This window comes from Mastigoproctus giganteus, chromosome 12, assembly GCF_048544385.1.
Source record: "Mastigoproctus giganteus isolate SK-2022 chromosome 12, ASM4854438v1, whole genome shotgun sequence".
In the NCBI taxonomy this organism is placed as follows: domain Eukaryota; kingdom Metazoa; phylum Arthropoda; class Arachnida; order Uropygi; family Thelyphonidae; genus Mastigoproctus; species Mastigoproctus giganteus.
Genome location: NC_143586.1, coordinates 128,682,365 through 128,698,071, shown reverse-complemented (window position 1 = coordinate 128,698,071; position 15,707 = coordinate 128,682,365). Strand labels below are relative to the sequence as shown.

Below are 15,707 nucleotides of genomic sequence, written 5' to 3'. Positions count from 1 at the left end.
TTGCAGGTGGCTACTTCTAATTAATTTAATTAGATATCAAATTCAATCTTGCAATTCATCCACACAACTAACTGAGAAGTAATATTTCTTTAACTCAACACACAAGTGATAATGACAAGAGAAACAAAATCTGCTATGTTTAAACTAACCATTTAAATTTGAACAAATGTAAATCAGGGTGACGAGAAAAAAAAAAAAAAAAAACGGCAACAACTTGGGAGTGGACCTGCACTCAAAAGGTCTCTAATGACACTGACACTTTACACTTTTTTCCTCCCCTTTTGGAAACTATACACTAACAATTTCACAACACTAACATATGTTTCACACAAAGTCATTGGAGTTCAGAGGCTGATTCCACAATAATCCATGATAAAGTTCCCACTTGGAAGCTTCATCCTAATGTAATCAAATTGTCCAATTTCATCTTCGGTACTTATGTACTTAATGAACATGGAAAATAAGCTATGTCTTGTCTCATTCATTATCATGAACTAAAACTGTTCATGAAGAAGTTCACATAGTTGCTTAGACACAGTTTCTTTACTTGTCCTAACTGTCAGGCGAAACATCTGTAAAACACAACTTTTATAAGTATTTTTGCATAATTTATAAAAACAAATTGAGCAAAATAATTTATATATACAAAACATTTGTGCCTACCAGAGAAAGAAATCTGTAAGTGAATAAAAACTTTTATCCAAAAAAAAAAAAAAAATTGCCTCATTTTTAAACTCCCTATGATCCCACTATCTTGGCCCTCAGCGCTTTGACTTCAAGAATGGAATTATTTCTCCCAAAGCATTTTTCCTTTCAAATGTTCTTTTATGTGCAAAAAATGAGTGAAAGTTATGAGTGAAAACTGACAGACTGAATCTCACAAAGTTTACACTTGTCAGCATGTTGATAATCATTGAATGGAATAAACTACATTCCTGGGTGGTTTAGGTTGACAGTCTAATTAGGCTTAAAGGTCAGCTTAATCTGTACTTTCCAGCAATGGAGTATAAATATCTCCCCTCCCCGATATGCCCACTTTCCCCCTTTTTGGCTGATGCCACAAAAGCCTGAATGAACATAATAACTATAATTGTCTATTTCTCTATGGTTACCAAGCCTTGCCATATGTGAATTTCTTCTGGAAAGTTCCCATATGCTTCGTTTTTGTTCATGAAATTTCAATAGCAAGGAACAACAATATTCACTTGCAATAGATTTATTCATTTGAAGATTCATCAAGGAATCTCGTTCATCCCCAAAAAAACCCCGATGCCATCACCTTTGTGAAATTTCTGGAGATCTTTCATTGTTTTATTTCTAGTTCATGGTAATGAAGTTTTATTCATGATCACAAAATGGCCAACAAACCTCATTGAATAATGGGCAAGTTTTGCAAGAATTGTTTTAATACAATCCACTCTCTCCTGATTTGCATTCAAATCTTTTAATGTACCATTTCATTAAATTTTTTTTGCATGCTCAATATGATTGACTCTCACAGGATATGTTCAATGTCTTTGTAATGTAGTGTAATGCAATTTAACTGAATTCTACAGAACTGGAGCACCTCACCCTGAATAGAGTTAAAATTTGACCAGTTCTTTCTAGGTTTTTGAGAAAAAGATCGAGTGTGTCGGCTGTATGGTTAGGACTGTCCAGTATTCTGGTAGGTAAATGAACAATCTGTGCGAGGTCATTAGTAATTGCAAAAGCCTCAACATCTCGACCAGCCGGAGTTGTGAACATTAAAATCACCAAGGAAAATTGCCTCACTGTATCAAAATTACCTTACAGCAAAATTACCTTAGAAAAGTTGGACTGGAGAAAGTCAAGTTGTAAAGAGAGGAAGTCAAAGAGCTCCAAGTGATTAGTGGAATTGGGAAAAAGGTAGGGACAACAGATGAATATGACAGAATGGTAGAGAGATTTTAAGCCAGAGAAGATCGAAAAGAGGAGACTCCAAATTACCAAATCTCTGACAGGGAATATCGGAACAGACATATGCACAAGTACCACATTTGAAGCAAAAGGAATCATACAGCAAATAATTTGGGCAACTGAGATGAGCAGTGGTTGAATCAACTGATAACTGAGATTCTGTCAGAAAAAGTACATGGAGTTTGGCAGACTGTAAGTGGAAATGGACATCGTTGAGATTAGAACTGAGACCATGTATATTTGTGAAATAAACTAGGAAGTGTTTGGGAGATTTAGATCTTTTCCCAGATAAGCATGCTCTATTAGTTTGATAATTCATGGTGTATTCAAAAGTAAGAAAAAGTTAGGGGGAGGGAGGGACATGCTGTATGAAGTTTTTGAATATGGTGTACACATGGTAAGAATATACCCAGATCCTTGACATAACGTGGACTCGACAATGACCCCTGCATACCCATTACTCAGACTCCCTCCAATTACTATCTGGCAGAGTAGAGGTAGCAAGATGATCCAGAAGCCTCCTAGAGAGTTACTAATAGGTTCAGTCCGGTGTACTAACTAGCGGGCTGCCTATGAATACCATTTTAGAGCTGTACCCTTGAAATGTAAGGAAGTTTGAATTGCCGCCATGGTGTTCATCATAACTTCAAAAGACATTAGCCACACTGCATGATGGAACAGATGGAGTAGGGTTCCATCGCTTCAAGCCTCCAATAAGCAAAGTGATGGTATTGCACCGGTTGATGAGACTCATCTACTACCTAGTATTGCCTGGTAACACAGAGGGGCGGCATTCCTCTGTGTAGTGTGGGCACCAACACCTCGACCCTGCTTATGTTGGTTCACACCTGGGTGGTCGCCGACAGCGTGCTTGTACATGGAGGTTATACCCAGGATTACTAACAGTCCCACCATTGTGAAGGTGCAAGCAGAGAATCTGGCTGTCACAGACCGTCCGAATTTCGTCGAAATTGGGTCCACTTGATTTGCATGTCACCCGAATATCAGTTACATCAGCGTTTTAGACTGCCAGGGGGAAAGCACAGCTTGCCTGCCATATCTTAGAGAATGTCTGTGACAACCTCAAGGACATAACTGATTATATCTTGGCTTCCAGAAATGCTATGGAAAATATCAGTAACTTACCTCTGAATTAGTGTGACAGTGGAGCTTACATTGTTACTATGTCATTCATTTGTATTACACAAAATGAGCAGGAAATCCACCTAATCTAACCAAATAGAAGTTTCTACTACTTCCCAGATGGCTATTTCAGTGATAATTGGCACATCAATGGTGAGAAGCCAGGTAATTGAACAAAATTCCTTATGAAGATGAACTGCATGCCATACTAGTATTATTTTGCAAAAACCATTACAAAAACTCTGGTGTAAAACTGATAAAAACTTCATGTTAAATTGTATACCTAAGGGAAAGGCTGGGGTGTGGCAAAATAGACACAAATTATGTTTAATATAAAAGTAACAAAAGGAGGGAATGAGTGAATGTCAATAATCTAATAGATCAGCAAACAAAACTAATTAAGAATAATAAAGACAGAAGTGAAGGAAAAAAAGAAATAAAAGTGCATTATTCAGGCATTCCAAGATCATGAATCACCCAGTCCCTAATGAGGGCCTCTGAATAGTTAAAACACTAAATGTAATTTCAATACTACAGAATATACGCTAGTATTGCTGTCTCTGAAACAAAAAAAAAAAAAAAAAAAAAAAAAATATATATATATACAGTGAAACTTCCCTTTAACGGACAGCCATGGGGAACGAAAATGTGTCCGTTAGAGAGAAGTGTCCGCTAACAAGAAGTCTGAGGGAGAAAAAAAAAAAAAAAAAAAAGAAAGAAAAATCATTAAACGTTTAATGTAAAATTAAATTAAATTATATACAGATTTTGCACAATATTTTTGTAAATAATATACATACAATTGTGCTATGCATATTATGACTTAATCTTAAGAAAAATACATACAGTAATCACTTATTTTCTTCTGCATCTTCTTCCGGCTGATAATTTTGTTTTCAACATTTGTTTGGAGTGAAGAAACCATCGAAAGTCCTTCAGTACCTTCTTCAGCGGCAAAAAACATTTTTAAACGATTGATTTGTATGAGCGCTTCTATTTTCATCGGTGGTTCGTCGTTAATATGTTCTTCGACAGAATGACCTCCTTCCATTTCTTCATCCTCATGAGGAACTTCTTGAAAAATATCGATGATAATGTCGATATCTAGAGCACCATCTTCTGTAGTGAGGTTCGAGTCTATATCTTTGTAGCCTGGGTCACTTGTAGCGAAAGTATTGTACATTATCAATAGATGTTGAAGTTCTTGTTCTTCTTGGTGCTCCACATTGCTGTTCACAACTTCAATTTTTGCGTTTGAGAAGCCAGACTTAAAACAGTTCACAACAGTTTGTTTTCTAATTGCGTTTACTGAAGAGGAAATCCACTGAATTGCATCTAGGATGCGGAGTTTCTTTGCAAGGTAACTCGCACATTTTACATCGTTCATGTTTGCAATGAGATGTCTTAAAACACGTTTTCTGTAGTGAAGTTTAAAATTTTTTATTATCCCTTGATCCAAGGGCTGACACTCTGCAGATGTGTTTGGTGGCAGAAAAACGATTTGAATGTTGGACAATTCAATGTGCGGGTGAGATGCAGCATTATCCATGAAAAGAATAATTTTTCTGTTTTGACGAATCATGTTTTGGTTAAAGTGACTTTTCCATTCGCTCACGATATCTCGTGTCATCCACGCTTTTTTATTAGACTTCCAGTCAACATTCAAAAGATTCAACTTTATGAACTTGAAACAATGAGGATTTTGTGGTTTTCCTATAACAAGTGGTTGTTCAAAGTCTCCCAGCATATTTGTACACAATAGTACAGTCAAGCGTTCCTTAGAAATTTTTCCGCCCTGGCACTTTTCGTTTTTTAGACTCATTGTTTTTTCAGGAAGAGCTTTAAAAAACAACCCTGTTTCGTCACACTTGTAAATATCCTTAGCTTCAAAATCACGACATAAATCTTCCAATTTGATGGTCCACTCTGTTACGACACCAGTATCAACAGATCCACCTTAACCACTTACGGTTTTCCAAGAAATTTTATATAGAGTTTTGAAGTTGTCTAGCCATCCCACAGAAGCTTTGAACTCATATACTCCCATAGATTTCGCAACCTCCAAAGCCTTTTCCCTAATAATAGGCCCATTAATGGGATTTTTTTTTTAGCACGTTCACGACAAAACCACTCATACGTAACATTGTCAATTTGAAGTCCAACAGTTTTCTGGTTTGATTTTTGAACCTGATCATTTCCGTGTTGCCAAAATTGTTTGAGCAGTTCATTTTTTTCTTTAGGATGTTGCTCACCTGCATCTTCCCGATTTTGAATTTTGCAGCGAGATTGAGAACACTATTTTTTTGCAGATCATACGCATTAATGAGTTCGACTTCATCTTTTGCCGAGTTTTGAACTTGTCTAGCCATCCCACAGAAGCTTTGAACTCATTTACTCCCATAGATTTCGCAACCTCCAAAGCCTTTTCCCTAATAATAGGCCCATTAATGGGAATTTTTTTAGCATGTGCACGACAAAACCACTCATACGTAACATTGTCAATTTGAAGTCCAACAGTTTTCGGGAATGATTTTTAACCTGATCATTTCTGTGTTGCCAAAATTGTTTGAGCAGTTCATTTTTTTCCTTTAGGATGTTGCTAACACTATTTTTTTGCCGATCATACGCATTAATGAGTTCGACTTTATCTTTTAAAGTTAAATGTTTACGAGAAGACATTGTGCACTTCACACAACACTGAACAAAATTGAAAACTGAAACTGAAAAGACAAAAGGCCGACAAAATCCCCTCCCCCCCTGCACACACTAAATTCATCAGAAGTTTTACACGCGCTTTAAAATTCTTGAAAAAGGGTTTAGAACCGCGACGTAAACCTTGATAAAATTCAGAGAATCAGAAATAGAAAATAAGCACACGATTGAGGCAATACGTGGAAGAAAAGTTCCTAGAAAAAGGACCGTGAGCTCTCCCGCAGTCCGTTGTGGGAAGATCAAATTAAGTGCTAATCTAAACGAAACAGTGCAGATTGCCTGATCACGTCCGTTACAGAGAATGTCCGCTAGACAGAAGCTGAAAACACGTTAAAACCAATAGAGGTGAGTTGGGGAATTTGAAAATGTCCGTTAACGAGAGGTGTCCGTTAGGAGAAGTTTCACTGTATATATATATAAAATAAATGCAAATGATAAGCTATGCTGTTTTCCTGAAAAACTTCAGTAGACTTAAAATATGGGCAAAAATGTGACATCTAGGCTGTGCATAAATGTCAATGACCCACTAATATTTAGCACATAAAGTGTTTAATCTGTTAAAGTGTTTTATCTAGTCTACTCTATGTAAGCTATTTAAGCACAGGGGGAAAAGGACAAGAATCCAATTACGCTACATGATAGCAGAAACTAATCTGTCAGCAGTTGTGTGAAGCCATAGATAAGAATTTGGCAACATCAGCACACATATTCAAAACACAAATTATTTTTAAATAGAGATAAAGGCAAAAAATTGCACTGGAAAGCACTGTGATTACTCCTGAGCAAGTGGAATGATTTCAGTGGAAGTCAGAGTGAAATAGGGGTAGAAAAGGCGGAATGGGGATGAGATGAAAAGGACCCAGCAAATGACCAATGAATTATGAGGATTCCAAATACAAAGAGAAGAATTTATGAAGTTGGGGTAAAACTTTTTTTTTTTTTTTTTTTTTTTTGTAGTTGTTGGCGCATAGGCTTCTGTGGCCATAATGCACCTCCCAAGGTTTTTGCAGTACTTTGATCCAAGCCCGAGGCGGGAATCGAACCCGCGACCTTTGGGTTGCCAGGCAGACACTTTACCCACCCAGCTAGCCCTGTCGGCTCATGGGGTAAAACAAGTGACAACAAGCACTACTGTTGTGCTTGTACTACTAAGATGCTTTAGTCATGTATTTTTTTAATATAACATTTTCAATTAATAATACATATTTAAATAGAAAGGGTGCAATAATGTTTGCTGATGCTATCGAGGCAGTGTTAGGTGGGTCGGAAAACTGTTAGATTGGGGGGATACAAAGACTAATAGATTAACAGTAGCCACTGGCAGAGGTGAAAGTGATTCTTGCACTGCTTCTATTGGAATGAGCTGCAGCCTGGAAAATAAGATGCAGGATATTTCAGAGACTGCTGGGAATCATTGGGGTACAAGTAAACAAATGGGTTGTGTTAGGTTAGCTAAGAAAAAGAACAGGTGCATGTATATTTGCATGTATACCAAGGCTAGGAGTTTAGTAAATAAATTTGATGAATTTTAGGTATTGCTCAAAACATCAAAGGCAGATATTGTTGGGATTTCAGAGATGTGGTGTCACACAGATATAAGGAATGCAGAACTGGAATTTGGGGAATTTGTCTACAGAATGGATAGACAGGATAGGAAGGGAGGAGGGATTATGCTATTAGTTAAGAAATACATAAAATCCAAGGAAGAAGCCAGTTGACATCGCTGGACAGTGCAGTGTCGAGTCAGTTTGGTGTGACAAAAGCATTGGGAGATCAAAATTGAGTAGGAGTGTGCTATATGCCTAATGACTCTGTAATAATAAGCTATATGCCTAATGACTCTATAATAAGAAACTGTACAGGAAAATAGAGTGGGCCAGTAAATCAGAGAGTCTTATAATGGGGGATTTTAATTTCCCAGATATTGACTGGAATTTGGGGGTTGGTCACTCACACACTAGCAAGGCTTTTGTGGATTTATTGGATGATTGTTTTCTACATCAGCATGTTCGGGAGGCAACTAGAGGGAGTAATACTCTTGATTTGATTATCAGTAGTGATTCTTCATGCATTAAGAATCTGCAGATAAATGAACCACTAGGTGCCAGTGATCACAGTGTGCTGAAGTGGGATTTACTTAAAGAGGTAACTACCATTAGGGGTAAACGGAAGGGTTATTGCTTTTGTAAAGGTGACTACGATGGACTGAGACAGTATTTAAATTCTATAGAGTGGGACCAACTGATGATGTTACCAACAGCAAATTCAAAATGGGAAGCATTCAAAGAACTTATCTTGGAAGCTACTAGGCTTTACATACCAACTAAGAAATATTGTTCAAGGTTTAGGCCTAAGTGGATGTCAGATGAACTAATGAGACATATGGCAGAGAAGAAAAATGCATGGGATACATACAAATTAACACGTGACACAGAAGCCTATGATACAAGTTGATCTGTAACCAAGTTACAAAGGAGGCAGGCGAAGGCAGATTATGAGAAATCTTTGGCAAGGGATGCAAAGAAAAACAGTAAAGAGTTCTTTACTTATGTAAACTCTAGAAGGAAGGGGACGAATCAGATTGGTCCACTTGATATCGATGGGTCAACTGTTGATGATCCTGCTCAGGTAGCTAACAAACTAAATGAATATTTTGCATAGACATTCACGCATGAGGAGTTATTCAGAGGGGAATGCCAGAGGTGTATTCAACTCTGGCAGTAACCTACAGAATCTTGAAATAACTGGGAGTAAAGTGGAGGAGAAACTGTTGAAGATAAACACAAGAAAGGCACCCGGGGTGGATGGGATCTATCCAGTTATATTAAAGGAGGCAGCAAAGGAAGTAAGCAAACCCTTAGCCATAATTATCAGAGCTTCCTTGGACTCAGGGGAGGTACCCATGGCCTGGAGATCTGCAAATGTGAACCCAATTTACAAAGGAGGATCAAAGTCTGACACAAGTAATTATAGACCTGTGAGTTTAACTTCTGTTCCCGGAAAATTAATGGAGGCACTGGTTAAAGAAGCACTGCAGGATCATCTAGATAAGACTTCAGTTATAGCTTGGACACAGCATGGTTTTGTTAAGGGGAGGTCTTGCCTGACCAATCTGATTGGATACTATGATGCAGTCACAAAAGAACTGGATGCAGGGAATAACTTTGATATTATATGCTTGGATCTTAGAAAGGCTTTTGATACTGTTGCACAAGGAAGACTTGTGCAACAGTATCAAAATATACACAAATTGGAGCAGTGTGGCATTGGAGGCAAATTGCTGCTATGGATAAAGGGGTGGTTGAGGGGGAGAAGACAGAGTGTGATAATCAAGGGACACTGTTCATCGTGGACTAATGTTATTAGTGGAGTCCCTCAGGGTTCAGTATTGGGTCCATTATTGTTTTCTGCATTTATAAATGATATTGATGATGGTATATCAAGCTTAATGTCCAAGTTTGCAGACGATACAAAGGTTGGAAGGTTTGTCAAGGACACTACTGACATTATGCTGCTGCTGAAACAGGATCTGGAAAGGTTGAGCAGATGGGCTGAGAGGTGGCAAATGAAGTTTAACATTGACAAATGTAAAGTACTACATATTGGAAACTACAACCCCAGAGCAACGTATCAACTCTGTGGTACTACACTGACAGTGGTAGAGAATGAAAGGGACCTGTAGGTGGTTGTGCAGGCAGATATGAAGTTCTCTGAGCAGTGCAGACAGGCTGCAAGAGTAGCTCATAGTGTATTGTCAATGATATATAGGAATTTTTCTAGCATGGATAAGGAGGTGATTATTCCCTTGTATAAGGCAATGGTCAGTCCACACCTAGAGTACTGTATACAGGCCTGGAGGCCTCATTTCAAGAAGGATGTAGAGCTGCTGGAACGAGTACAGAGAAGAGCAACAAGATTAGTGAATGGAACAAAGGGGTGCTCTTACGAAGAAAGGCTTAAGTTTTGCAAATTACAGTGTCTGGAGACTAGGCACCAGCGAGGTGATCTGATAGAGGTGTATAAAGCCTTGAATGGCTTGAGCTGATGAGATTCTTCCTCTTGCTCAGAATAATCACCTGAGAGGGCATAAATTCAAATTGAGGAAAGACAGATGTAGGATAGATGTGCGCAAATTTGCCTTTAGCCAGCGGGTGGTTGGTTGGTGGAACAGACTTCCATCCCTTGTCGTGGAAGTTGATTGCCTAAATAAGTTTAAGGCTCAGCTGGACAGGTATTTCGAACGAACAGAGGGGTGAAGTGGAAGTGGTTATTTATTTATTTTTTTTTTGGCTGATGCTGCATAAGCTTGCTTTCTTGCATCAAATGCCTCTACTAATGCTAATGCTATTTTACAAAAATATGTTTAATAAATAATAGATAAAAAAAAATTAATACTTAGTACATATCACCTAACAAGTGGCATATGCATAGATTTGTCAACTTCATATTTTGTACATCCACAGAGAAGGGAAAGTAAAAGTTTTGAAGTTTTTATTACAGTTTATAAAAAAAAAAAAAAAAAACTGTAGGCATCCATTATTTAAAGAATATAACCTGTGTGTGTGTGTGTAATAAGTGATAGAAAAAATCCACTAGCAGTCTAGGGAGTTTATTCAACCAGAAAACAAAACTGTCATCTGCTGTTTTAAGTATTGTGAATATAGTTACTCATACTGCAGTAGTGGAATTTTCAAATAAAATGCATTTATTTATAACCCATTAGCAATTTCATGTAATCATATACAAGATACTGTATATGATTTCATATACAATAGTATACGTAATCATATTAAATATAGAAAATGCAGCAAAAAAATTTGGAAAGCACTGTGTTATATTGGGGCTTAGAGGGGAACAGGTATCCTGTGTGTTATCAGACACTCAGCCTAAAACACTGATGGATCCAATATCTCTCTATTACAGAAGATTTAGGAGAAGTCCGGTTGGCCTGCCTCCCTAAAATTCACTCATGCACACCTTCTCGATGGTAAGCCCTGTTACGTCACTTAGGTGGCAACGAACGTGTGGAGTGGTTCTCTTCAAGACGCCTGGTCAGCGTGAAGAGGAAAAGACCAAACCCTCCAGCAATGAGAGCACAACAATACAAATGGCCCTCAGTCCCCAGCAGCTTTCACTCTCCCTCTTACGGCAGCGAGAGGATCAGAGTGGAAGCAGAGGGTGCTAAGAATCTCTGGGTACAACCAGGCTGCCATGCACGGAAATTGAACTTGGCCTGTTATAACGTACGATCACTCATCGGTGAAGACAGGATATTAGAGCTGGAAAAGGAATTAGAAAATGTGAATTGGAATATCATCGGTTTGGCTGAAACAAGAAGAAGAAATGAATCACTTATAAGTTTATCAAGTGGAAATCTGCTGTACACCAATGGAAACAGTGAAAGGAGTGAAGGTGGAGTTGGGTTTCTGGTCCATAAAGATTTTAAAAACAACATTTTGGAATTCAAAAGTACATCACCAAGGGTGTCAAGACTAATACTCAAGATTTCTAAGAGGTACAAGCTAAAGATTATAATGATTTATGCACCAACGTCGAGCCATGATGATGAAGAGGTTGAAGAAATGTACACTGAAATTGAGTCTTCTAGATGAGCAGAAAACCCACTACACTATTATTATGGGGGACTTCAATGCTAAGGTTGGAAAAAGGCAAAACAGCACAGAAAGAGGAACTATAGGAAATTTTGGAATTGGTGAAAGAAATAAAAGAGGTGAAAGACTTGTGGAATTTGCAGAATCTCAAGGAATGTCAGTAATGAACACTTTTTTCAAGAAAAGGGTGAACAGAAAGTGGACATGGAAGAGTCCAAATGGATTAACAACTAATGAAATCGACTTCATCCTCACTAACAGAAGATATATTGTGAATGATGTTACCGTCCTGAATAAGGTAAATGTTGGAAGTGATCACAGAATGGTAAGATGTACACTTGATATAGATGTAGGAAAGGAAAGGAAAAAACTGACTCGAGTAAATAATACAAAGGTCTTTGAGATAACAGAGGAGGAGAAAAAGCAGTATGTACTGGAACTTAAGAACAAGTTTGAGCTTCTGCAGACTGCTCAGGACCAAGATATCGACGAGGAATATTACAACTTTCTGAAAGTGATAAAGCCCAAGAAACTTATAGGGAAACAGAAATCCAAAGAAGAAAAAATTAGTCAAGAAACACTTGTCATGATGAACCAAAGACGACAAATGAAGAGAAAGAAAAACACTGACAGGGAGAAAATTGAGTATACTGAGTTATGCAAAGCCATTAGAAAGAGACTCAGAGAGGACATAAGAAGATTTAACACAAGAAAAGTAGAACAAGCATTAAGGGAAAACAAAGGATTTAAATCAGCAGCCATGAGCAGTAATACAGAAAGACAAATGATACTGAAACTGAAGAATAGCGATGGTGTACTTATAAACAGCAGAGAAGGCATAATTCAAATAGCAGAAGACTACTATAGAGAATTATAAAAGGAGCGAGGGAATGATACCAGCAGTGGGGAAGATGGATTGCAAAGTAGCAACACATATGACATACCCGATATTCTTCCTGATGAGGTAGAACATGCATTGAAGAAAATGAAGAATCGGAAAGCCCCGGGGGAAGATGAAGTTACTGTAGAGTTGTTAAAATTGGGAGGAAGAGACATAACACAAAAACTGGCAAGGCTCTTCACAAAGTGCATTAGAAAAGGTGTGATGCCTAAGCAGTGGAATAATGCAATTATAGTTTTGCTGCATAAGAAAGGAGATAAATCAGAAATTGGAAATTATAGACCAATTAGCTTGTTATCCCATATCTACAAGTTGTTCACAAGGGTCATTACTAACAGATTAGAAAGAATACTTGATGAGAATCAACCGAAAGAGCAAGCTGGCTTTAGGACAGGATTCTGAACTATGGATCACCTTCACGTAATATCACAGCTAATGGAGAAAGCAAATGCATATAAAACACCATTATGCCTGGCATTTGTGGATTATGAAAAGGCATTTGACTCCATACAGCATAAGGCAATGTTTGGGGCACTGGAAAGACAAGGCATAGATACTCCATATATTATGATTTTGAAGAAAATATATGAGAGTGCTACATCCTTTATTAGACTAGACAAAGACAGTAGGAAATTTAAAATCGAGAAAGGAGTTCGACAAGGGGAGACAATATCTCCGAAGCTGTTTACTGCTGCCCTTGAGGAAGCTTTCAGAAGATTAGACTGGTCGCAGAAAGGAGTCAATGTGAACGGAGAGTACCTAAACCATTTACGATTTGCAGATGACATTCTGGTCATAAGCCACAATCCCAAAGAATTAGAGGAAAATCTTAATCAGTTATGCACAGTTAGTAAGGATTTTGGACTAAAGATGAATATGGCTAAAACAAAAGTAATGATGAACAAGTATGTCACGGAAAGGGAAATAATGATTGAAGGAGCAGTAATTGAAAAGGTGGAGTCATATACTTATCTGGAACAAGTTATTAGCTGTAATAATGATAAATGGCTGGAAGTCAAGAGAAGAATAAATTTTGGATGGATAGCATTCAGGAAATATAGTCACATACTGAAGAGCAATATCCCAGTTTGTCTGAAACGTAAAATAATGAATCAATGTATACTCCCCACCATGACTTATGGAAGTGAAACTTGGGCACTCACCAAAAGAATGGAAGAGAAGCTAAGAACTACACAGCGAAGAATGGAACGAATTATATTGGGAATCAGACTGTTAGATAAGAAGAGAAACACATGGATTAGGCAGCAAACTCAAGTAAAGGACATTCTTATCAAAACTAAAGAACTAAAATGGTCTTGGGCAGGACACATAGCTAGAAGACATGATGACAGATGGACTAAGAAAATAACAGAATGGTACCCAAGAGGAGCTAGAAGAAAACCTAGAAGACAAAGGCGGAGATGGATAGATGAAATTCATGAGTTTGAGTAGTAAATGGATGGCCAGTGCTCAAAACAGAAGGAACTGGAAAGTTGCTGGAGAGGCCTTCATCCTGCAGTGGATTGAAAATGGCTGATGATGATGATGATGATGTGTTATATTAAGTAAAATGGCTTTCATGAAGGTGACAGCACAACTAAAAATATTATCCATGTATTGTTAATTGTCAAAATGACAGCAATAATAAAGGAACTAATTTTAATTAAAGGAAAGGAAATTTTTTTTCAAGCACAGGCAAATAAAGCTTAATTAAGTATCCAGATGAAACTATCACAAACTGCATTACAATTTTATTTTTCAGATACAATAAGCATTTTTAATGTAAACTTTTACCAATTTACTTTAGCAATATTCATGAGATGTAAAATTTTTGTCTGCAAAAACAACAGAAAGAAAGAAAAAAGTCCGAACACAAAAGATTACTTTGAAATAAATACCTGTGCTTGTCTGTTTGGTTCTAGTCGTAGAAGACAGCCTATTTGTAATGTCCGAGAATGAATAACTCCAGCACATACGAAATTGTCAGGATTAGGATCTATTCCATCTAGTATTTGAATGCCAAATCCACTTAACTGCAATAAGTGATAGAACAATAAATTAAACTTTTGACTATTTATAAGTTTAAATCTGGGGGGGAAAAAAAAAAAAAAATCTATCTTACTCTTTAATGACATTTACAATGGAAATTCCAAAACCACTTTAGAATAGTATTCAAAGCAGTGAGAACTAATTCTCTTGCAATAGATGACAAAGGTTGTCCTGCTTTGTACTTCTTAATAATTTTCATTTCTAAATCAATTTTGTTTCGTTTCCTGGCACTGCAACCACTTGCACTTTCCGTTGGTCCCTTTCCCTTCATCATTGTATAAAGTAAATAGGAATGAAGAGCAGTTTCTGAAAATTTGTTTTTTATATGATTCAAGATTTCAGTGAAGGGCAAACACATTTCACCATAATAACGTAAAAACCCACACAATTGCATTTAGTTTCTAATTATAAATGGGTAGTAAAAACTCGATCTTATTGCATTTGCGATAATACCGATAACTGCAATTGTGTGGGTTTTTACGTTATTATGGTGAAATGTGTTGCCCTTCACTGAAATCTTCAATCATGTAAAAAACAAATTTTCAGAAACCTCTCTTCATTCCTATTTACTTATTACAACGGTGAAGGGAAAGGGATCAACGGAAAGTGCAAGTGGTTGCAGTGCCAGGAAATAAAACAAAATTGATTTAGAAATCAAGATGAAAATGATTAAGCACGAAGCAGGACAAATTTGTCATCTATTGCATGAGAATTAGAATTAGTTTAAAATAGCGAATACTATTTTAAAGGACAGTGCACATATAAAAGAACATGTCAAAGGATCAACGCACTTAAGATCGACAGTGATCATCGGCTGGCAAAAAGTTATAAAACTGAATTTGTGTAAGTCGGGGAATTGCTGTATTAACAGAATACGAAGTTATTATTCATAATCTGCAAGATGTTTTCACAATATTGCTGTGATCTGAACGTTAACTCTTGCCACTTTTTGTTTCCATTCATTGAATTTACATATTTATATACTTATTTTCCAAAAAGAATGCTTAGCACTTTTTGCAGCAAGTCTGCCAAAATGATACTGATCTTGCACCTATATTAATACAGATTATGCTGTCATTGATTGCAAATAACAGTTTAATTTGATTTCAAATATATCATAAATGTAAATGACTTGACTATGTTTGTTTGCTGCATAATTAACTGAAAGCAGCAACAAACATTTATTCTAAGTCCATATTATCAATGTAATGGATACAAATTCCCACAATGGATTAATATTCCCTTGCTTGATCTTTTTAACAGTGTTGAAAAGTTCAGGCAAGGAAATATGTAACAAGTAAAAAGAGAGAGGAAAACTAATTGTGTATGAGTTGCTATATTCAGAACTACAC

General features: G+C 37.0%; 1 protein-coding gene across 2 annotated transcripts in view; it reads right to left on the bottom strand.

The window, feature by feature from the left end:
* Positions 1 to 210: 210 nt before the first annotated feature.
* LOC150077411 (AP-2 complex subunit alpha-like) overlaps positions 211 to 15,707 on the bottom strand; it is a 588,904-nt gene continuing 573,407 nt past the window's right edge. For both annotated transcript variants that reach the window (XM_090386478.1, XM_090386479.1), the window contains 2 exons: positions 14,205 to 14,339; positions 211 to 572 (listed from right to left, as the gene is read on the bottom strand). In XM_090386478.1, the coding sequence (XP_090242604.1) occupies positions 495 to 572; positions 14,205 to 14,339 (213 nt within the window). In that variant the 3' untranslated portion in view covers positions 211 to 494. The remainder of the gene's footprint in view (positions 573 to 14,204; positions 14,340 to 15,707) is intronic.